General features: G+C 41.4%; 2 protein-coding genes across 3 annotated transcripts; one reads left to right on the top strand and one right to left on the bottom strand.

Moving 5' to 3' along the window:
* Nucleotides 1-4,839: 4,839 nt before the first annotated feature.
* Nucleotides 4,840-6,275, top strand: LOC311113433 (4-galactosyl-N-acetylglucosaminide 3-alpha-L-fucosyltransferase 9-like; the record flags this gene model as incomplete). The annotated part of the gene is made up of 2 exons (XM_084156646.1): nt 4,840-4,927; nt 5,146-6,275. Exons 1-2 carry the CDS (start codon nt 4,918-4,920, stop codon nt 6,273-6,275), a joined length of 1,140 nt encoding a protein of 379 aa, XP_084012772.1. The 5' UTR covers nt 4,840-4,917.
* A 2,657-nt stretch (nt 6,276-8,932) lies between these two features.
* pgap4 (post-GPI attachment to proteins GalNAc transferase 4) lies at nt 8,933-16,140 on the bottom strand. 2 transcript variants are annotated; one of them, XM_084157087.1, is made up of 2 exons: nt 16,022-16,140; nt 8,933-14,417 (listed from the first exon to the last, which is right to left on the bottom strand). In XM_084157087.1, exon 2 carries the CDS (start codon nt 13,925-13,927, stop codon nt 12,743-12,745), a length of 1,185 nt encoding a protein of 394 aa, XP_084013213.1. In that variant the 5' UTR covers nt 13,928-14,417; nt 16,022-16,140; the 3' UTR covers nt 8,933-12,742. The 2 variants fall into 2 exon arrangements, with proteins under 2 accessions (XP_084013213.1, XP_084013214.1); XM_084157088.1 differs by lacking the exon at nt 16,022-16,140 and adding an exon at nt 14,914-15,076.
* Between the last annotated feature and the right edge of the window lie 859 nt (nt 16,141-16,999).

Below are 16,999 nucleotides of genomic sequence, written 5' to 3' on the forward strand. Positions count from 1 at the left end.
GTATGTCGCGTGTCACTACTTCACAGAAGAGCCATTTGAACGTAAACATTTTGCAGAAATGCCTTCTGGAACGTGAACTTTCATGTGCCTTAATGACAAACTTGTATACAATCTGAAAATACAAATACAATTGTTAAATTACGAACCTAGTTGGTTTAGCCATGGAAAAAGACAGGAATCTTCCCGCTAGCCATGATTGGCTGAGATCATGAATGGCTGAGATAATGGATGGGCTGGACATGCCGAGAGATGAGTTCGGATTGGTCTGCCATGTAGCACGCTTCTGTCTATAACATGAGCTGGTCAGACGTGTAGGTAATCCTTTCTAACCAGCTTTTTTTGAAAGATATCACGTAGTAGAACTGCAAAAGTGTTGCTCTCCACTTTCTGGAGGACCGAGTTTTGAAATCATGCCCAGTGGAATTAGAGGATGATAGCTAAGGAGATGGAGAAAATTCTGGCGTTTGATTGCAAATATGCAGAGGGAGTCAAAAAGAGAACACACAGAAGGCTATTGTATAAAACACGTCTCCGGATTACATCTTCAAACTAAGGGCAACCATGGCATCCGTGACAGAGAGGGAGAAGCGTCCATCCATGTATACGGATAAAATAGTCTAGCTAGCTACATTTTCAGATATTGCACGTTTCTAATTTTGTCAGAAAGTTGTTTTCATTTCAAGTTGCCCTCCTGTAGCTCAGTTGGTAGAGCATGGCGCTTGCAACGCCAGCGTTGTGGGTTCGATTCCCACAGGGGGCCAGTATGAAAAATGTATGCAGTCACTAACTGTAAGTCGCTCTGGATGTAAAAAAATGTAAAATGTAAGTTAAAGCGTACTGTTAGCTATCTAGCTAATGTTAGCTGGCTGGCTCACTAGCTAACGTTACATGTTTGATCTGTGTAGTAATATTATTCGTATCTTAGAGCCAGTTGCATTTCTAGTTATAGCCTAATGTTAGCTAGCTAGCTAACATTGAACCTGGTTGGTTAGCTACCTGCAGATTAATGCAGGGTAGTAACGTTATGAGTTGGGTTTATGGTTCATTGTTTAGCTAGCTACATGTCTAAACAAAAGACTCCACTATGCAAGTATCCATTTCAATAGAATGTTAATGATGTCACTGCGACAACTGTCTATAGACATAGCTGGTAAATTTGCTCTGGCTATCTACTCCGATTTCAGAGCACTCTCATCTGTGTGCCAGAGCGCAGAATAATTGACGAATTTCCGAACATTCAACACCCATTGCATATTGCCAGTGTCAGTAGACGTTGGCAAAAAAGCGCAATTAAATTGTTGCCAGCAGCACCGTTACAGTCACCAACGCTCTGGATAACATAAAAACAGCTTAACCAGCTCTGCTAGGGCGAGTAAAATGGTCAAAGTGAGCTGTTCTCTCATTTGTGTCTGGAAGTACACTACCGTTGAAATGTTTGGGGTCACTTAGAAATGTCCTTGTTTTCGAAAGAAAAGCAATTTTTTTGTCCATTAAAATAACATCAAATTGATCAGAAATACAGTGTAGACATTGTTAATGTTGTAAATGGCTATTGTAGCTGGAAACGGCTGATTGTTAATGGAATATCTACATAGGCGTACAGAGGCCCATTATCAGCAACCATCAGTCCTGTGCTCCAATGGCATGTTGTGTTTGCTAATCCAAGTTTATCATTTTAAAAGGCTAATTGATCATTAGAAAACCCTTTTGCAACTCTGCCTAGATGGTCAGCATTCCGGAGTCGCCTCTTCACTGTTGACGTTGAGACTGGTGTTTTGCGGGTAATATTTAATTAAGCTGCCTGTTGAGGACCTGTGAGGCATCTGTTTCTCAAACTAGACACTCTAATGTATTTGTCCTCTTGCTCAGTTGTGCACCGGGGCCTCCCACTCCTCTTTCTATTCTGGTTAGAGCCAGTTTGCGCTGTTCTGTGAAGGGAGTAGTACACAGCGTTGTACGAGATCTTCAGTTTCTTGCCAATTTCTCGCATGGAATAGCCTTCATGGTTCTCAGAACAAGAATAGACTGACGAGTTTCAGAAGAAAGTTATTTGTTTCTGGCCATTTTGAGCCTGTAATCGAACCCACAATTGCTGATGCTCCAGATACTCAACTAGTCTCAAGAAGGCCCGTTTTATTGCTTCTTTAATCAGTACAACAGTTTTCAGCTGTGCTAACATAATTGCAAAAGGGTTTTCTAATGATCAATAAGCCTTTTAAAATGATAAACTTGGATTAGCAAACACAACGTGCCATTGGAACACAGGACTGATGGTTGCTGATAATGGGCCTCTGTACGCCTATGTAGATATTCCATCAAAAAGTATCAGTTTCCAGCTACAATAGCCATTTCCAACATTAACAATGTCTACACTGTCTTCTGATCAATTTGATGTTATTTTAATGGACAAAAAAAATGCTTTTCTTTCGAAAACAAGGACATTTCTAAGTGACCCCAAACTTTTCAATGGTAGTGTAGCTGGCAAGCTAGCCAACATTAGCCAGTTAGCTTGGATGCTTGACTGCTGTTGTCAGAATGCTCAGATCAACCCTACTCCTCGGTCAGAGCATCCAGTGTGCGCTCTGAATGCTCCGCTCTGAACGAACAATCTGGCACTCCAGATTGAATTTAGGAACACACCCGTAGTATAAACCAGCCTAGTCTTGAAATCTTTGGTTGTTTAGTACATGGCCTCACATGTGAATCCTTAAAGAGCTGGGTCTCGCTAAGGCTGAAGAGGGTGTGAACGATGCTGAATGGGTGTAGACAAAGAAGAGCTCTCCAGTAGGTTTACCAAAACATTCAAGGGCCATTTTCTCAAAAGTGAGTTTACAAGTTTATCAACTTTCAAAGCAGAATTACTTTCCCATTGTTCCTCAACTGTAGTGTATGATATACCATTTTCTAGCTCTGAGTCTCTCTAAACGGCTTGATCATTACACAGGTGCAACTTGTGCTGGGGACAATAAAAGGCCACTCTAAAACATGCAGTTTTGTCACACAACACAATGCCACAGATGTCTCAAGTTCTGAGGGCGCAGGCAATTGGCATGCTGACTGCAGGTATGTCCACCAGACCTGTTGCCAGAGAAGTGAATGTTCATGTCTCTACCATAAGCCACCTCCAACATTGTTTTAGAGAATTTGGCAGTAGGTCCAACCAGCCTCACAACCGCAGACCAGGTGTATGGCGTCGTGTGGGCGAGCGGTTTGCTGATGTCAACATTGTGAACAGAGTGCTCCATGGTGGCGGTGGGGTAATGGTATGGGCAGGCATAAGCTACGGACAACGAACACAATTGCATTTTATCGATGGCAATTTGAATGCACAGAAATACTGTGACGAGATCCTGAGGCCCATTGTGAGGCCCATTTTTTAAAAAGGTATCTGTGACCAACAGATGCATATCTATATTCCCAGTCACGTGAAATCCATAGATTAGGGCCTAATCAATTTATTTGATTTCCTCATATGAACTGTAACTCAGTAAAATCAATGAAATTGGTGCATGTTGCATTTATATTTTTGTTCAGTATAGAGTCACGTCTCCAACTAAACCAAAAATAAAAGTTCAAAAATAGGATTAAGCCAGTGGCTCAGATGAAACTATCCAAGCATTAGATACATATCCTTTAAATGTTGATATTTGGTTGCTTGTCAACCAAACACAATTCAATATGACTTTTGTAATACAGTAAATAGCTTAAAGTTAAAGCTATTTTACAAACTAATTTAACAGTATTTATTCAACCTTAACATGAGTGACACATCCATGGTTACATTTTGAGGTTACTGTAACTATAAATGTCTTCTTATGTAATCATAGAAAGCTTGCATGCTCAAGATAGCATGCAAAGGTCGCAGGTCTGTGGAGATCTTCACAAATGCTATAATAATCTGCACAGAATCCCGAACAGCATTGCTCACTTGGACTATGTACTTTTAATATAATCTCAACTGCAATCCAGGTCATTTGGTTGTGCTATTATATAGATGAAGCACAGTGATAAAATGTAAATTGTTGTATAAATACAACATTTCTGACATTGTATTCCCATTTGAACTTTGTTGTGCTTTTAAATTGTTGAAAGAGCAGTGATAACACATTGGGAATTCAACATACTTCTGACTTTCTTTTTGAGACGGTCAATAAAGGTTGAAATCACATTAATCAACGTCTCAACCAAATATTACCCACATTTCCACGTTGAAATGACGCAGTGTGTCCAGTGGGCTAAGAGAATTAACTTCAATCACTATATAGTTGCCCAATTAGATTACACTATCTTTCCTTAAACAGATCGTTTCCCTTTAATGTGGACATTTTATATAAGTGATTGATTGTATTTTAAACCTTAACAAATTTCTGAACTAAATATCCGCAGAAGAAATTTCCAGACAAAGATACTCAATGCTTCAGCAAGGTCGGAGAGGAGTAGAAGATGCTCAGCCAACCACCTTGACGAGGTACAACCAACCACCTTGGATTAATCTTACTTTCATTTGCAATTATATTATGTTTGCCCTGTATTTTTTGTTTATTGTCTTTACTCTGTATTTGCCTCCAGGTGGAGCCAATAACCACAGTGCCCCTCATTGAGGGAAAATATTAAAATAAATTCTCCCCGCTTCTGACGTCACTGTTTATTAGCTGTGGCTAAAGAAGAAGTAACACAATATGCCCTGCCTCCCCACATTTTCCCTGAATGAGAATGGGCGAGTTTGTTTTCCATGGCCGGAGTTTGTACATTTTAGACCATTCCATTGGTCCTTAAGTGAAATCTCCACCCACCCAGGGCAACACAAAACGAACTCGCCCAATGCTTCCGGTACTTGCTGTAAATGTATGTAGTTCCAACAGGATCTGCAAAGAGGAAATGTTAGTTATTAACTAATTACATAGAAACAGATTCCTGATGTGGCCAGGTATGTACTGAAATAATGTTTCCTCATTGGAAGTAGAATAAATCTGATTTGTGGACTGAAACATTTTCAGCCTTAATAGCTCTTTGTTTACATGCTCATTTTTGGTATTATGAGAAAGTTGTCTTACAGGTACAGGATGAGAGCAAAGTACTACGACTTTCTCCCATTGTTACAATCAGACAAGTTCCTAATGATACATTTTCTCTCTGTCTTTACAGGAGCCAAAATGCTGTCTATTATTTACCTTACTGGAGTTTTACATGTCATTCTGGTATCGATTATCGGTTTAGGAGGATTTGTGACGCTGTTTTTAATGCATTACAGCTCGGCTCCATCTCTGTTCTGCCCTCCCCTGCCTGCTTTCCCACCTCAGTACTCAGAGCGACCCCAAGGCCAGCACAACAGCTCCTTGGCTAAGACCCTACCAGACAAGCCCATCATGCTGTTGTGGTTCTGGCCTGAACACTTCAGGTTTGACTTAAGCGATTGCGCCACTCTCTTCAACATTGATAGCTGTCTCCTGACTGATGACAGGTCAATGTACAACAAGGCAGACGGGGTGCTCATCTTTCACAAATCCATCAAGCGAGATTTATCCAACTTGCCTCGATCACCCCGGCCACCATTCCAGAAGTGGATCTGGTTCCATGTTGAATCCCCTACAAACACAAATAGGCTATCTGGTCTAGAGAACCTTTTTAATTTGACCTTGAGTTACCGGCAGGACGCAGACATCCCTATTCGTTGGCGCTTGACCGCAAGGAAAGGCCAGGGGGAGGATTTTGTGCTGCCCAAGAAGGATAAATTAGTTTGCTGGATTGTGGGTAACAATAACCCTGCCACTGGATCAGGCCAAAGGTATAACTATTACAGAGAACTTGTCAAACACATTAAGGTGGAAGTCTTTGGCAAGGCCTTTGGGCGTTTCATGAACTATGAGGACTACTACGATACCATCTCCAGCTGTAAGTTTTACCTTTCCTTTGAGAACTCAGTCCACAGAGACTACATCACTGAGAAGCTAAACGGACCACTTGCAGCAGGAACTGTACCAGTAGTACTGGGCCCACCCAGACAAAACTATGAGGACTTTGTCCCAGGAGATTCCTTCATCCATGTTAACGACTTTCCAGATGCGAAAGCCCTGGCAGAATTCCTCCTGAAGTTGGACAAGGATGAGGAGGCATATCTGCACTACTTTCAGTGGCGTGAACACTTCTCTGCTCAGCGCCATCTAATTCAACAGTATCACGAGTTCACCCAAGCTATTTGTTATGCCTGTGACCATGTGGGAACACATAAGGAGTACAGAGTTGTTCACGATCTTTACAAGTGGTATTTTGGTTAATCATGCACTTACAGTGAGCTCCAAAAGTATTGGGACAGGGATTTTTTTAAATGGGGTTTTGGCTCTGTACTCCAGGATTTGAAATGATACAATGATGAGTGAGAAAGTTACAGACGCACAAATATACCCCCAAGACATGCTAACCTCACCATTACAATAACAGGGGAGGTTCGCATTTTTTGGGGGGTATGATATTTATGCCTCTGTAACTTTCTCACTCTTCATTATACACGATTCATTAAGGATTATCCGTAATCATGGTAGCATCCACATTGTGTTTAGAAAAATTATATTCTTATTTACAATAAGAGTCTCTCCAAAATGACACAATACATTATTTACCATTCCTTTCTATTGGGCAAAAAATTATTTGAAACACAACCAAAACAAACAGAAAATGCATACAAGTTTGTAGAGTCACAAGTTTGATGTAATCATTGTGTGCTAGGAATATGGGACCAAATACTAAACTTTTGACTAATACACATAAGTGAATATGTCCCAATACTTTTGGTCCCCTAAAATGGGGGGACTATGTACAAAAAGTGCTTTAATTTCTAAACGGTTTACCCGATATGGATGAAAATACACTCAAATTAAAGCTGACAGTCTGCAATTTAATTATATCATTTCAAATCCAAAGTGCTGGAGTAGAGCCAAAACAACAAGATATTGTCACTGTCCCAATACTTTTGGAACTCACTGTATAATCATATAAAAACACACACATATATATATATTTATTGTGTGTGTGTAGGTAGCTATTACCACCATACCAGAGCAAACCAGGAATCCCTCAGAGACATCTATAACATGCGAGTGAGGAAGAAGGGGGAACAAATAGCCTTGGACACCACACACACACACCACTAGTACAACCCCCCACCCACCCCGAATCAAATAGAAATAAGGCAGCAACATCTATTTTTTTGCCTAAATCTATCAAACCCCTCAACCCATGGACGGAAAAAAAAACATTTTAGTATAAGGCTGTAATGTAACAAAATTGTGAAAAAGTCAGGGGATCTGAATACTTTCCGAACGCTATATATACAGTACGCTCAATATACCGTATATATACTGTGTATAGAGTGCATTCGGAAAGTATTCAGATCCCTTGAATTTTTCCACATTTTGTTACGTTACAGCCTTATTCTAAAATTGATTAAATTGTTTTTTCCCCTCATCAATCTACACACAATAACCCATAATGACAAAGCAAAAACAGTTTTTTAGAAATCTTAGCAAATGTATTAAAATAAATGAGCTGAAATAAAAAAGACCCAGAAATGTTCAAATGTTGTGCACAAATTTGTTTACATCACTGTTAGTGAGCATTTCTCCAAGATAATCCATCCACCTGACAGGTGTGGCATATCAAGAAGTTGATTAAACAGCCTGATCATTACACAGGTGTATCTTGTGCTGGGGACAATAAAAGGCCACCCTAAAATGTGCAGTTTTGTCACACAACACAACGCCACAGATGTCTCAAATTTTGAGGAAGTGTGCAATTGGCATGCTGACTGCAGGAATGTCCACCAGAACTGTTGCCAGAGAATTTAATGTTAATTTCTCTATCAAAATACGTCCAACCGGCCTCACAACCGCAGACCACGTGTAAATCATCACATTTTATTGGTCACATACACGTGTTTAGCAGATGTTATTGCGGGTGTAGTGAAATGCTTGTGCTTCTAGCTCCGACAGTGCAGTAATATCTAACAAGTAATACCTAACAATTTGTGTATGGCGTCGTGTGGGCGAGCGGTTTGCTGATGGTGGTCACACCAGATACGGACTGGTTTTCTAATCCACGCCTCTACCTTTCTTTGTTGTCGTTATCTGTGACCAACAGATGCATATTTGTATTCCCAGTCATGTGAAATCCATAGATTAGGGCCTAATTAATTTATTTCAATTATCTGATTTCCTTATATGAACTGTAACTCAGTAAAATCTTTAAAATTGTTGCATGTTGCATTTATATTTTTGTTAAGTATAAGTAACTAACTACGTGTACATACACTGTCCCTGTTTATGTAGTCTCACAATAACATACCTATCAACGCTGTATTATCATTCTGAAGAAATGGGCATTAGTCTTCTGGAGTCGAGGCTAATGCTTATTTAACTACTATGTAAACTGGTATATACAGTACCAGTTAAAAGTTTGGAGACACCTACTCATTCCAGGGATTTTCTTTATTTGTACTAATTTCTACATTGTAGAATAATAGTGAAGACATCAAAACGATGAAATAACACATATGGAATCATGTAGTAACCAAAAAAATAAAAATAATCAATATATATTTTAAATTTGAGATTATTCAATGTAGACACCCTTTGCCTTGATGACAGCTTTGCACACTCTTGGCATTCTCTCAACCAGCTTCATGAGGTAGTCACCTGGAATGCATTTCAATTAACAGGTGTGCCTTGTTAAAAGTTAATTTGTGGAATGTCTTTCCTTCTTAATGCATTTCAGCCAATCAGTTGTGTTGTGACAAGGTAGGGGTGGTATACCGAAGATTGCCCTATTTGGTAAAAGACCAAGTCCATATTATGGCAAGAAGAGCTCAAATAAGCAAAAAGAAACGACAGTCCATCATTACTTTAAGACAAGAAGGTCAGTCAATACAGAAAATGTCAAGAACTTTGAAAGTTTATTCAAGTGCAGTTGCAAAAACCTTCAAGCACTATGATGAAACTGTCTCTCATGAGGACCACCACAGGAAAGGATGACCCAGAGTTACCTCTGCTGCAGAGGATACGTTTATTAGAGTTAACTGCACCTCAGATTGCAGACCAAATAAATGCTTAACAGAGTTCAAGTAACAGACACATCTCAACATCAACTGTTCAGAGGAGACTGCGTTAATCAGGCCTTCATGGTCGAATTGCTGCAAAGAAACCACTACTAAAGGACACCAATAATAAGAAGAGACTTGCTTGGGCCAAGAAACACGAGCAAGGGACATTAGACCGGTGGAAATCTGTCCTTTGGTCTGATGAGTCCAAATTTGAGGTTTTTGGTTCCAACCGCCATGTCTTAGTGAGATGCAGAGTAGGTGAACGGATGATCTCCGCATGTGTGGTTCCCACCGTGAAGCATGGAGGAGGTGGTGTGATGGTGCTTTGCTGGTGACACTGATTTATTTAGAGATGGTTTGGGATGAGTTGGACCACAGAGTGAAGGACTGTTGGAAAAGCATTCCTCATGAAGCTGGTTGTTGGTCATCAAGGCAAAGGGTGGCTACTTTGAAGAATCTCAAATATAAAATATATTTTGATTTGTTTAACACTTTTTTGGTTACTTCATGATTCCATATGTGTTATTTCATAGTTTTGATGTCTTCACTATTATTCTACAATGTAGAAAATAGTAAAATTAAAGAAAAACCTTTGAATGAGTAGGTGTGTCCAAACTTTTGACTGGTACTGTAGGTATAGGGAGGGGCACATCAAAAAGTGGGAGAACTTGTTTTACAAACAGGTCTATTAGTTAAACATTCCATCCAAACGCGATGTTACAATTAAGTATTGGCAACCATTTTTTACATAATATGTATTATTTTAATAGGAGTGTGTTACATGTAGAGTGTAGTATTGAAAAAACTGAGTGATAAAACACACATGGATGCTAGTTATACAGTGACTGATGTCAACATGATATAGTTAATTAGAAAGTACAATGTAAACCAAATCTCACATTTATTCAACAATATGATTGGTTAATCCGTTTAATAGCTTTCATAGACACTGAGTGTACAAAACATTAAGAACACCTTCCTAATATTGAGTTGCACCCCTTTTTGCCCTTAGAACAGCCCGAATTCGTCGGGGCATGGACTCTACAAGGTGTCGAAAGCGTTCTACAGGGATACTGGCCCATGTTGACGCCAATGCTTTCCACAGTTGTGTCAAGTTGGCTGGATGTCCTTTGGGTGGTGGACCATTCCTGATACACACGGGAAACTGTGGAGCGTGAAAAACCTAGCAGCGTTCACCAGGATTAACCTAGTCAGTCTATGTCATGGAAAGAGCACCTGTTCCTAATGTTTTGTACACTCAGTGTACAGCATGTATTATGTAAGCACACAGTATCAAATCACTAAAAAAATACTAAGGGATATACAGTATGTTATAGTATACAGTGGGGAAAAAAAGTATTTAGTCAGCCACCAATTGTGCAAGTTCTCCCACTTAAAAAGATGAGAGAGGCCTGTAATTTTCATCATAGGTACACGTCAACTATGACAGACAAATTGAGAAGAAAAAAATCCAGAACATCACATTGTAGGATTTTTAATTCATTTATTTGCAAATTATGGTGGAAAATAAGTATTTGGTCACCTACAAACAAGCAAGATTTCTGGCTCTCACAGACCTGTAACTTCTTCTTTAAGAGGCTCCTCTGTCCTCCACTCGTTACCTGTATTAATGGCACCTGTTTGAACTTGTTATCAGTATAAAAGACACCTGTCCACAACCTCAAACAGTCACACACCAAACTCCACTATGGCCAAGACCAAAGAGCTGTCAAAGGACACCAGAAACAAAATTGTAGACCTGCACCAGGCTGGGAAGACTGAATCTGCAATAGGTAAGCAGCTTGGTTTGAAGAAATCAACTCTGGGAGCAATTATTAGGAAATGGAAGACATACAAGACCACTGATAATCTCCCTCGATCTGGGGCTCCACGCAAGATCTCACCCCGTGGGGTCAAAATGATCACAAGAACGGTGAGCAAAAATCCCAGAACCACACGGGGGGACCTAGTGAATGACCTGCAGAGAGCTGGGACCAAAGTAACAAAGCCTACCATCAGTAACACACTACGCTGCCAGGGACTCAAATCCTGCAGTGCCAGACGTGTCCCCCTGCTTAAGCCAGTACATGTCCAGGCCCGTCTGAAGTTTGCTAGAGTGCATTTGGATGATCCAGAAGAGGATTGGGAGAATGTCATATGGTCAGATGAAACCAAAATATAACTTTTTGGTAAAAACTCAACTCGTCGTGTTTGGAGGACAAAGAATGCTGAGTTGCATCCAAAGAACACCATACCTACTGTGAAGCATGGGGGTGGAAACATCATGCTTTGGGGCTGTTTTTCTGCAAAGGGACCAGGACGACTGATCCGTGTAAAGGAAAGAATGAATGGGGCCATGTATTGTGAGATTTTGAGTGAAAACCTCCTTCCATCAGCAAGGGCATTGAAGATTAAACGTGGCTGGGTCTTTCAGCATGACAATGATCCCAAACACTCCGCCCGGGCAACGAAGGAGTGGCTTCGTAAGAAGCATTTCAAGGTCCTGGAGTGGCCTAGCCAGTCTACAGATCTCAACCCCATAGAAAATCTTTGGAGGGAGTTGAAAGTCCGTGTTGCCCAGCGACAGCCCCAAAACATCACTGCTCTAGAGGAGATCTGCATGGAGGAATGGGCCAAAATACCAGCAACAGTGTGTGAAAACCTTGTGAAGACAGAAAACGTTTGACCTGTGTCATTGCCAACAAAGGGTATATAACAAAGTATTGAGAAACTTTTGTTATTGACCAAATACTTATTTTCCACCATAATTTGCAAATAAATTCATAAAAAAATCCTACAATGCGATTTTCTGGATATTTTTTTCTCATTTTGTCTGTCATAGTGTACGTGTACCTATGATGAAAATTACAGGCCTCTCTCATCTTTTTAAGTGGGAGAACTTGCACAATTGGTGGCTGACTAAATACTTTCCCCCCCCCCACTGTATCTTGATATATTGAATAGTTTTTCTTTCAGACATTCAAAGTGTCAGACATTCAAAGTGTCACAGTCCAGCGATATTGCCATTGTCCAATGGTTAAATTAGATTTTAACAACCTATTGCAGTTGTTAACCCTTTGATTATCAGTTGCCTTATTTCAACAACTATAGCAACCCGTTTTGGTATTTTACATGATACAGCTCATCTGAACCTTCAGGGGATATGCAGTACATGGTTATGCCAACATAGAACATACTTTATTCCAAAGTGTACCCAATGTGTGTGGAGTGTACCCAAATATTGCATGAGAGAAATAGATCTTGCCTAGATGGGTGAAATAGATCAATTTGTAAAATGGGTAAAATCTTACAGTAGGCTGGAGAGAGACCTCCTTCAATATCCATCAAGGACGATCATTACAGGCACCATTGGTTGGATTTGGGTATATGTCAGGGATGCTAGCATAGTGGTATGTATCCCTATGGAGTGTTAGGTAGCCCTGTGTGGTGATATTCAGTCATTTTCTAAAAGGATTCGGGTCAATTCCATTTCAATTCAGTCAATTCCGTTGACTTCCTGAGGTGAAATGGAATTGTCTCCAACCCTGATGAAATGGCACCCTATTCCCTACATGCCCTACTTTTGACCAGAGCTCTATTGGCCCTAATAGTGCAATCTGGGATGCAGCCTCAGACCTCTTCAGTTGTTCTTCAAAGAAGTCTAGGCCTGGATGGGTTGGCCCTGACTGAGGAGAAAGCCCCGATGTGGGAGACCAGGTTGGGCTCTAGGCTGTGCGCTCTCTCTCCGGTTATAGTCCGAGCCATCTGATACAGAACCATGTCCTTAGCGTTGCCCTTGACGCAGAACGATCCGTCCAGGTACTCCGCCGCCCTGAGGGATGAGTTACCCGGAAACAGCATAGCAGGCGTGCAGCACTCGGTCGCCGGGGACACGGCATAGAGCTGCGGCGAGAAGCGCCGTGCCTCGAGTAGGTAGTGCCGGCCCGCCAGCTCTACGGCAACCATGATGTACAAGGTGAGGAAGAGGAGGTGGGTGGTGGAGAGGGAGAAAGGTGAACCGTGACTAAGGGTTAGGAGAAGTGCGGTAGCCCCGACTAGTCCGAGTCCCACCCATTCCAGGATGCGGTAGGGTTCGGGGTTCCAGTAGCGCTGCAGCCTCTCCGGGTGGTAGAGCTTGACGTAGAGGGTATGGAGGGCGAAGCGCCGCGAGAGCAAATCTCGGATCACGGCAAAGAAGTCCGCCCCGGGTAGTGCGTCGTCCTCGAGGACTATCACATTTTTGGGCCTTGCCAGCTCCCATCCTTTCCGCAGACAGTAGACGTAGTCCCTCTTCTCCTTCTCAAAGGTGTTGACGTGAGCCCGGTTCTTCCACTGCTCCTCCAGGGACCGCCGCACCACCAGGAACTGGCTCTCCAGCAGCGCCACATCCTCATTGTCCAGGGGACCGCTTTCCACGTCGCACACCAGCACCTCGGCGCAACGCCGCCCCTCGCCGCATCCTCTCAGGAGGGACGCCAGCCGCTGCATCACTTGAAGCAGGTAGTGAAATTCCTTGCCCTCCGTTCGCCTGGCCGTTACCACAGTGATCAACAGCTCGGATCCCTTGGTGATGTTGGCAAAGCCAGACGACCCGGTGGTAGACCGTGATGCCTCCCAGAATTCCAAAGCCTCGTGCCCTCTCTCGTAGCTCTCCGCTAGAAACTCATCGCTCATGTCATTCAAGTACATCGATTTAATGTAGTAGTAGGAATAGAGTAGCCTGTGGCAGCACAACGGCAGTACGATGCCAAACGTTACGATACATAAAACTAGTCCTTGGGCAACAGGGCTGGACCACCGTAAATGCTGGCTCGCCAGAGCTTTCCATCGAGGCATTGGTAAAGATGAGTATTGTCGTGTTGAGTAAAAAAAGTAGTAGAAAAAAGATTCAGGTCTCAATAATGATTTCACAACCTTTATGTAAAAGGGGATGTTTGCTCTGAGCTGTTTGCAATGTTAGGGTTGGGCAACACCTTTGGACAACTGTTACTTTCCAGGTTGGCGGTGTGTAAGAGGTGTGGTGGCTAATGGCTAACTAGTGTAGTAAAAACTGACGTCAAACAACAAACACCTACACAGAGCAACCAGACTGGAACAGCAAAAAAAACTCTGTACGCAAAGAATTGATATGGTTGCTTTTCATAGCTTTCATCCTTCCAGCAAAATGTGTACAAAAGTAGATATCCACATTTGATATTGTCCAAGTATCTCTGGCCAAGGAAAAGCCAAGAAAAAGTATCCAACTTCTACAAAAACGACCATCTACAAACACTGCTGCTACCTGCAGCATTCCACGGTTCCATAAGAGCTCATATTCCAGGAGAATCTATAAAAAAAGAATTTCATTAATTTTGTTCAGGCTATTCAAATTGGAGGCACACCCAAATAGCATGAATAGCCAGGTGTAGACTACACAAAAGCTTCAACTACTGTATGGCAACATTAACTATTTAATTAAAAGTCACGTCCGACCTTACAGTGTATAGCTTATGCTTACATCATCCATTGTTTTTAGGCATTCTATCGCTGTGTGAACCAATAAAATTACAGCGCGATACAAATTCGTTTGATAGTACATTTTAAAATTAGTTCGGTAACAAGCGAGTTTGTGCCACACTTTACCTGGCTATTGCTACAGCACAAGATTGTGCAGAATCGGGTCAACATTCAGAGAATAGAAAGATCAACATAAGCCTATTTCCTTTACTAATAGGCTACTGTGCTGTCCAGGAACAAATAGCAGCAAAACATTAAACATCTATTTTCCTGAGTCTATAATGCGTTAAATATATTGTGGAAGCAACAAATAAACAGTTCCTCACCGTAACTTCCAATGTGGCAACATAGTTTCTACATGGCTGAGGTCACATAGTTTCTAAGTGGCTGCAGTAGCTAGAATCAAGGGTTATGTTCCAAAATGCGCACTTAATTAAGTTCCGCATTATTTTAAATGGTGATCTTCCAACAACACCTGATGCCTTTTACATCGTGAAGTATTTCTTTACGTCGTACGTCATTTTCACGGAGTCTTGCCCCGCTACTGAGCTGACAAGCGTAGTCACAGATAGAACAATGAGACAGATATTTAACCGGATGTATAAGTGTGAAGCATCCGGTTGGCGTACCCACTCACTACATAATATGGTAATGAGAGGAAGCCCAGTGGCCCGCAGTGGGAGAAGATTGAGCTAGATTTATTTTGGCCGACATTATGCAAATGTTCTCATCGATGAAACGTTTGATCTCAAGGTTTCCAAAACTAAAATATGTTACGAACAGAGTGGACTACGTTTTGTAGATTTTAGGCTTTGCCAATATATTTTTTTAAATTGCATTGTTTAGAAGGATTGCAAGGGCGAATTGGGTTATTGCACGCACGCACTCTACGCACGCGTTCCCTGACAGAAATATGCAAATACATGTACGAACGCACCAACTGGATCTCGCTAACTCGTGCTAACCCCCTCCTTGCTTGTTCTGCCCATTAAGACTAATTTGTTCACATTGGAAACGACAGGCTGTGGTCTAGCTTATAACAATCTTTGGTGAAGTGTATCACTGTCGCAAAATGGAGGAGAGCCTGTCTCTCGTCATATTGCATTTATTTTGGGATATTACAAAATATGACCTTTTCGTTCAAGATAAAGGATAAATATATAGCTTGAGGTTATAATAAAACATGTTTTGTTTAGTTACTTTTCCCTTAACTTGTTTCTCTACCTTTATAGCAAGTCAAGATAGCTTGCACTGCAGAGCAGCTAGCTAAAGTTAGGCTAGGTTGAAGGTACCATTGTAGCTAGCGACCTCCACCTAATAATTATCAAAAACAAACGGCATTACTATCACAAAAGTTGAATGGGAGGCCATATAATATAACTGGCTTAAAATACAATGTGTATTATTTAACAATACTATTAAAATAGTACTCACTTTAAGGAATGGGTAATTGTTCACAACAAGTTGCTAGCTACCCCATAAAGCCATCACCTAAAACCACATATTCCATCTCCTTCTGTGATTTGGTAACTTCCTGTTCTTCGACAGCTGGACTAAAGACGAGGCAAAGTTAGAAAATGTCAAAGTATGCGCCATTCGTCTCGCAACGGAGCCTTCAACCGCAAGGGGATATCCCCATTGAAATGCATGACATCCTGTGGGGGGTGATAAGTGCCAGAATTAAGCCTAGGCAACTGTACCATCGTGTGGCTGTCGCCTAACATTGAACGTCTGACTGACATGACGCCTGCGTGTTAATGAAAGTCATAAGGTGCATAGTTTATATTAATTACATCTCAACCATAAATGTTCGAAACGTACCGTTTTCCCCGTGCAAACCGACATTCCGAAGTAGCCACCTTGAGCTGTAGCCTACGCCATGTGTATTTTCTGTTATCGCTAATGGCCTACAAAAGATGTCCAATCTATAGGTAATCTGTCTTTCCCTCAACACCGCATGGTATGTTATCTTATCTTGCTGTATACAGATCTAAATGTTGTTAGCCAAACACAGACTGTGTTTTTACCAGTTCCCAGTAGCCTACAGTAGTGGTCAAATGTTTTGAGAATTACACAAATACTAATTTTCACAAAGTCTGCTGCCTCAGTTTTGATGATGGCAATTTGCATATACTCCAGAATGTCATGAAGAGTGATCAGATGAATTGCAATTAATTGCAAAGTCCCTCTTTGCCATGAAAATGAACTTAATCCCCCAAAAACATTTCCACTGTATTTCATCCCTGCCACAAAGGACCAGCTGCCATCATGTCAGTGATTCTCTCGTTAACACAGGTGAGAGTGTTGACGAGGACAAGGCTGGAGATCACTCTGCCATGCTGATTGAGTTAGAATAACAGACTGGAAGCTTTAAAAGGAGGGTGGTGCTTGAAATCATTGTTCATCCTCTGT

The sequence above is a fragment of the Coregonus lavaretus genome (genome assembly GCF_964263955.1).
Source record: "Coregonus lavaretus genome assembly, chromosome: 40".
NCBI classification, from domain to species: Eukaryota; Metazoa; Chordata; class Actinopteri; order Salmoniformes; family Salmonidae; genus Coregonus; species Coregonus lavaretus.

What these genes read in the sequence shown, in the direction of transcription:
- pgap4 (XM_084157087.1), bottom strand. Translation starts at nt 13,927, where the DNA reads ATGCCTCGATGGAAAGCTCTGGCGAGCCAGCATTTACGGTGGTCCAGC.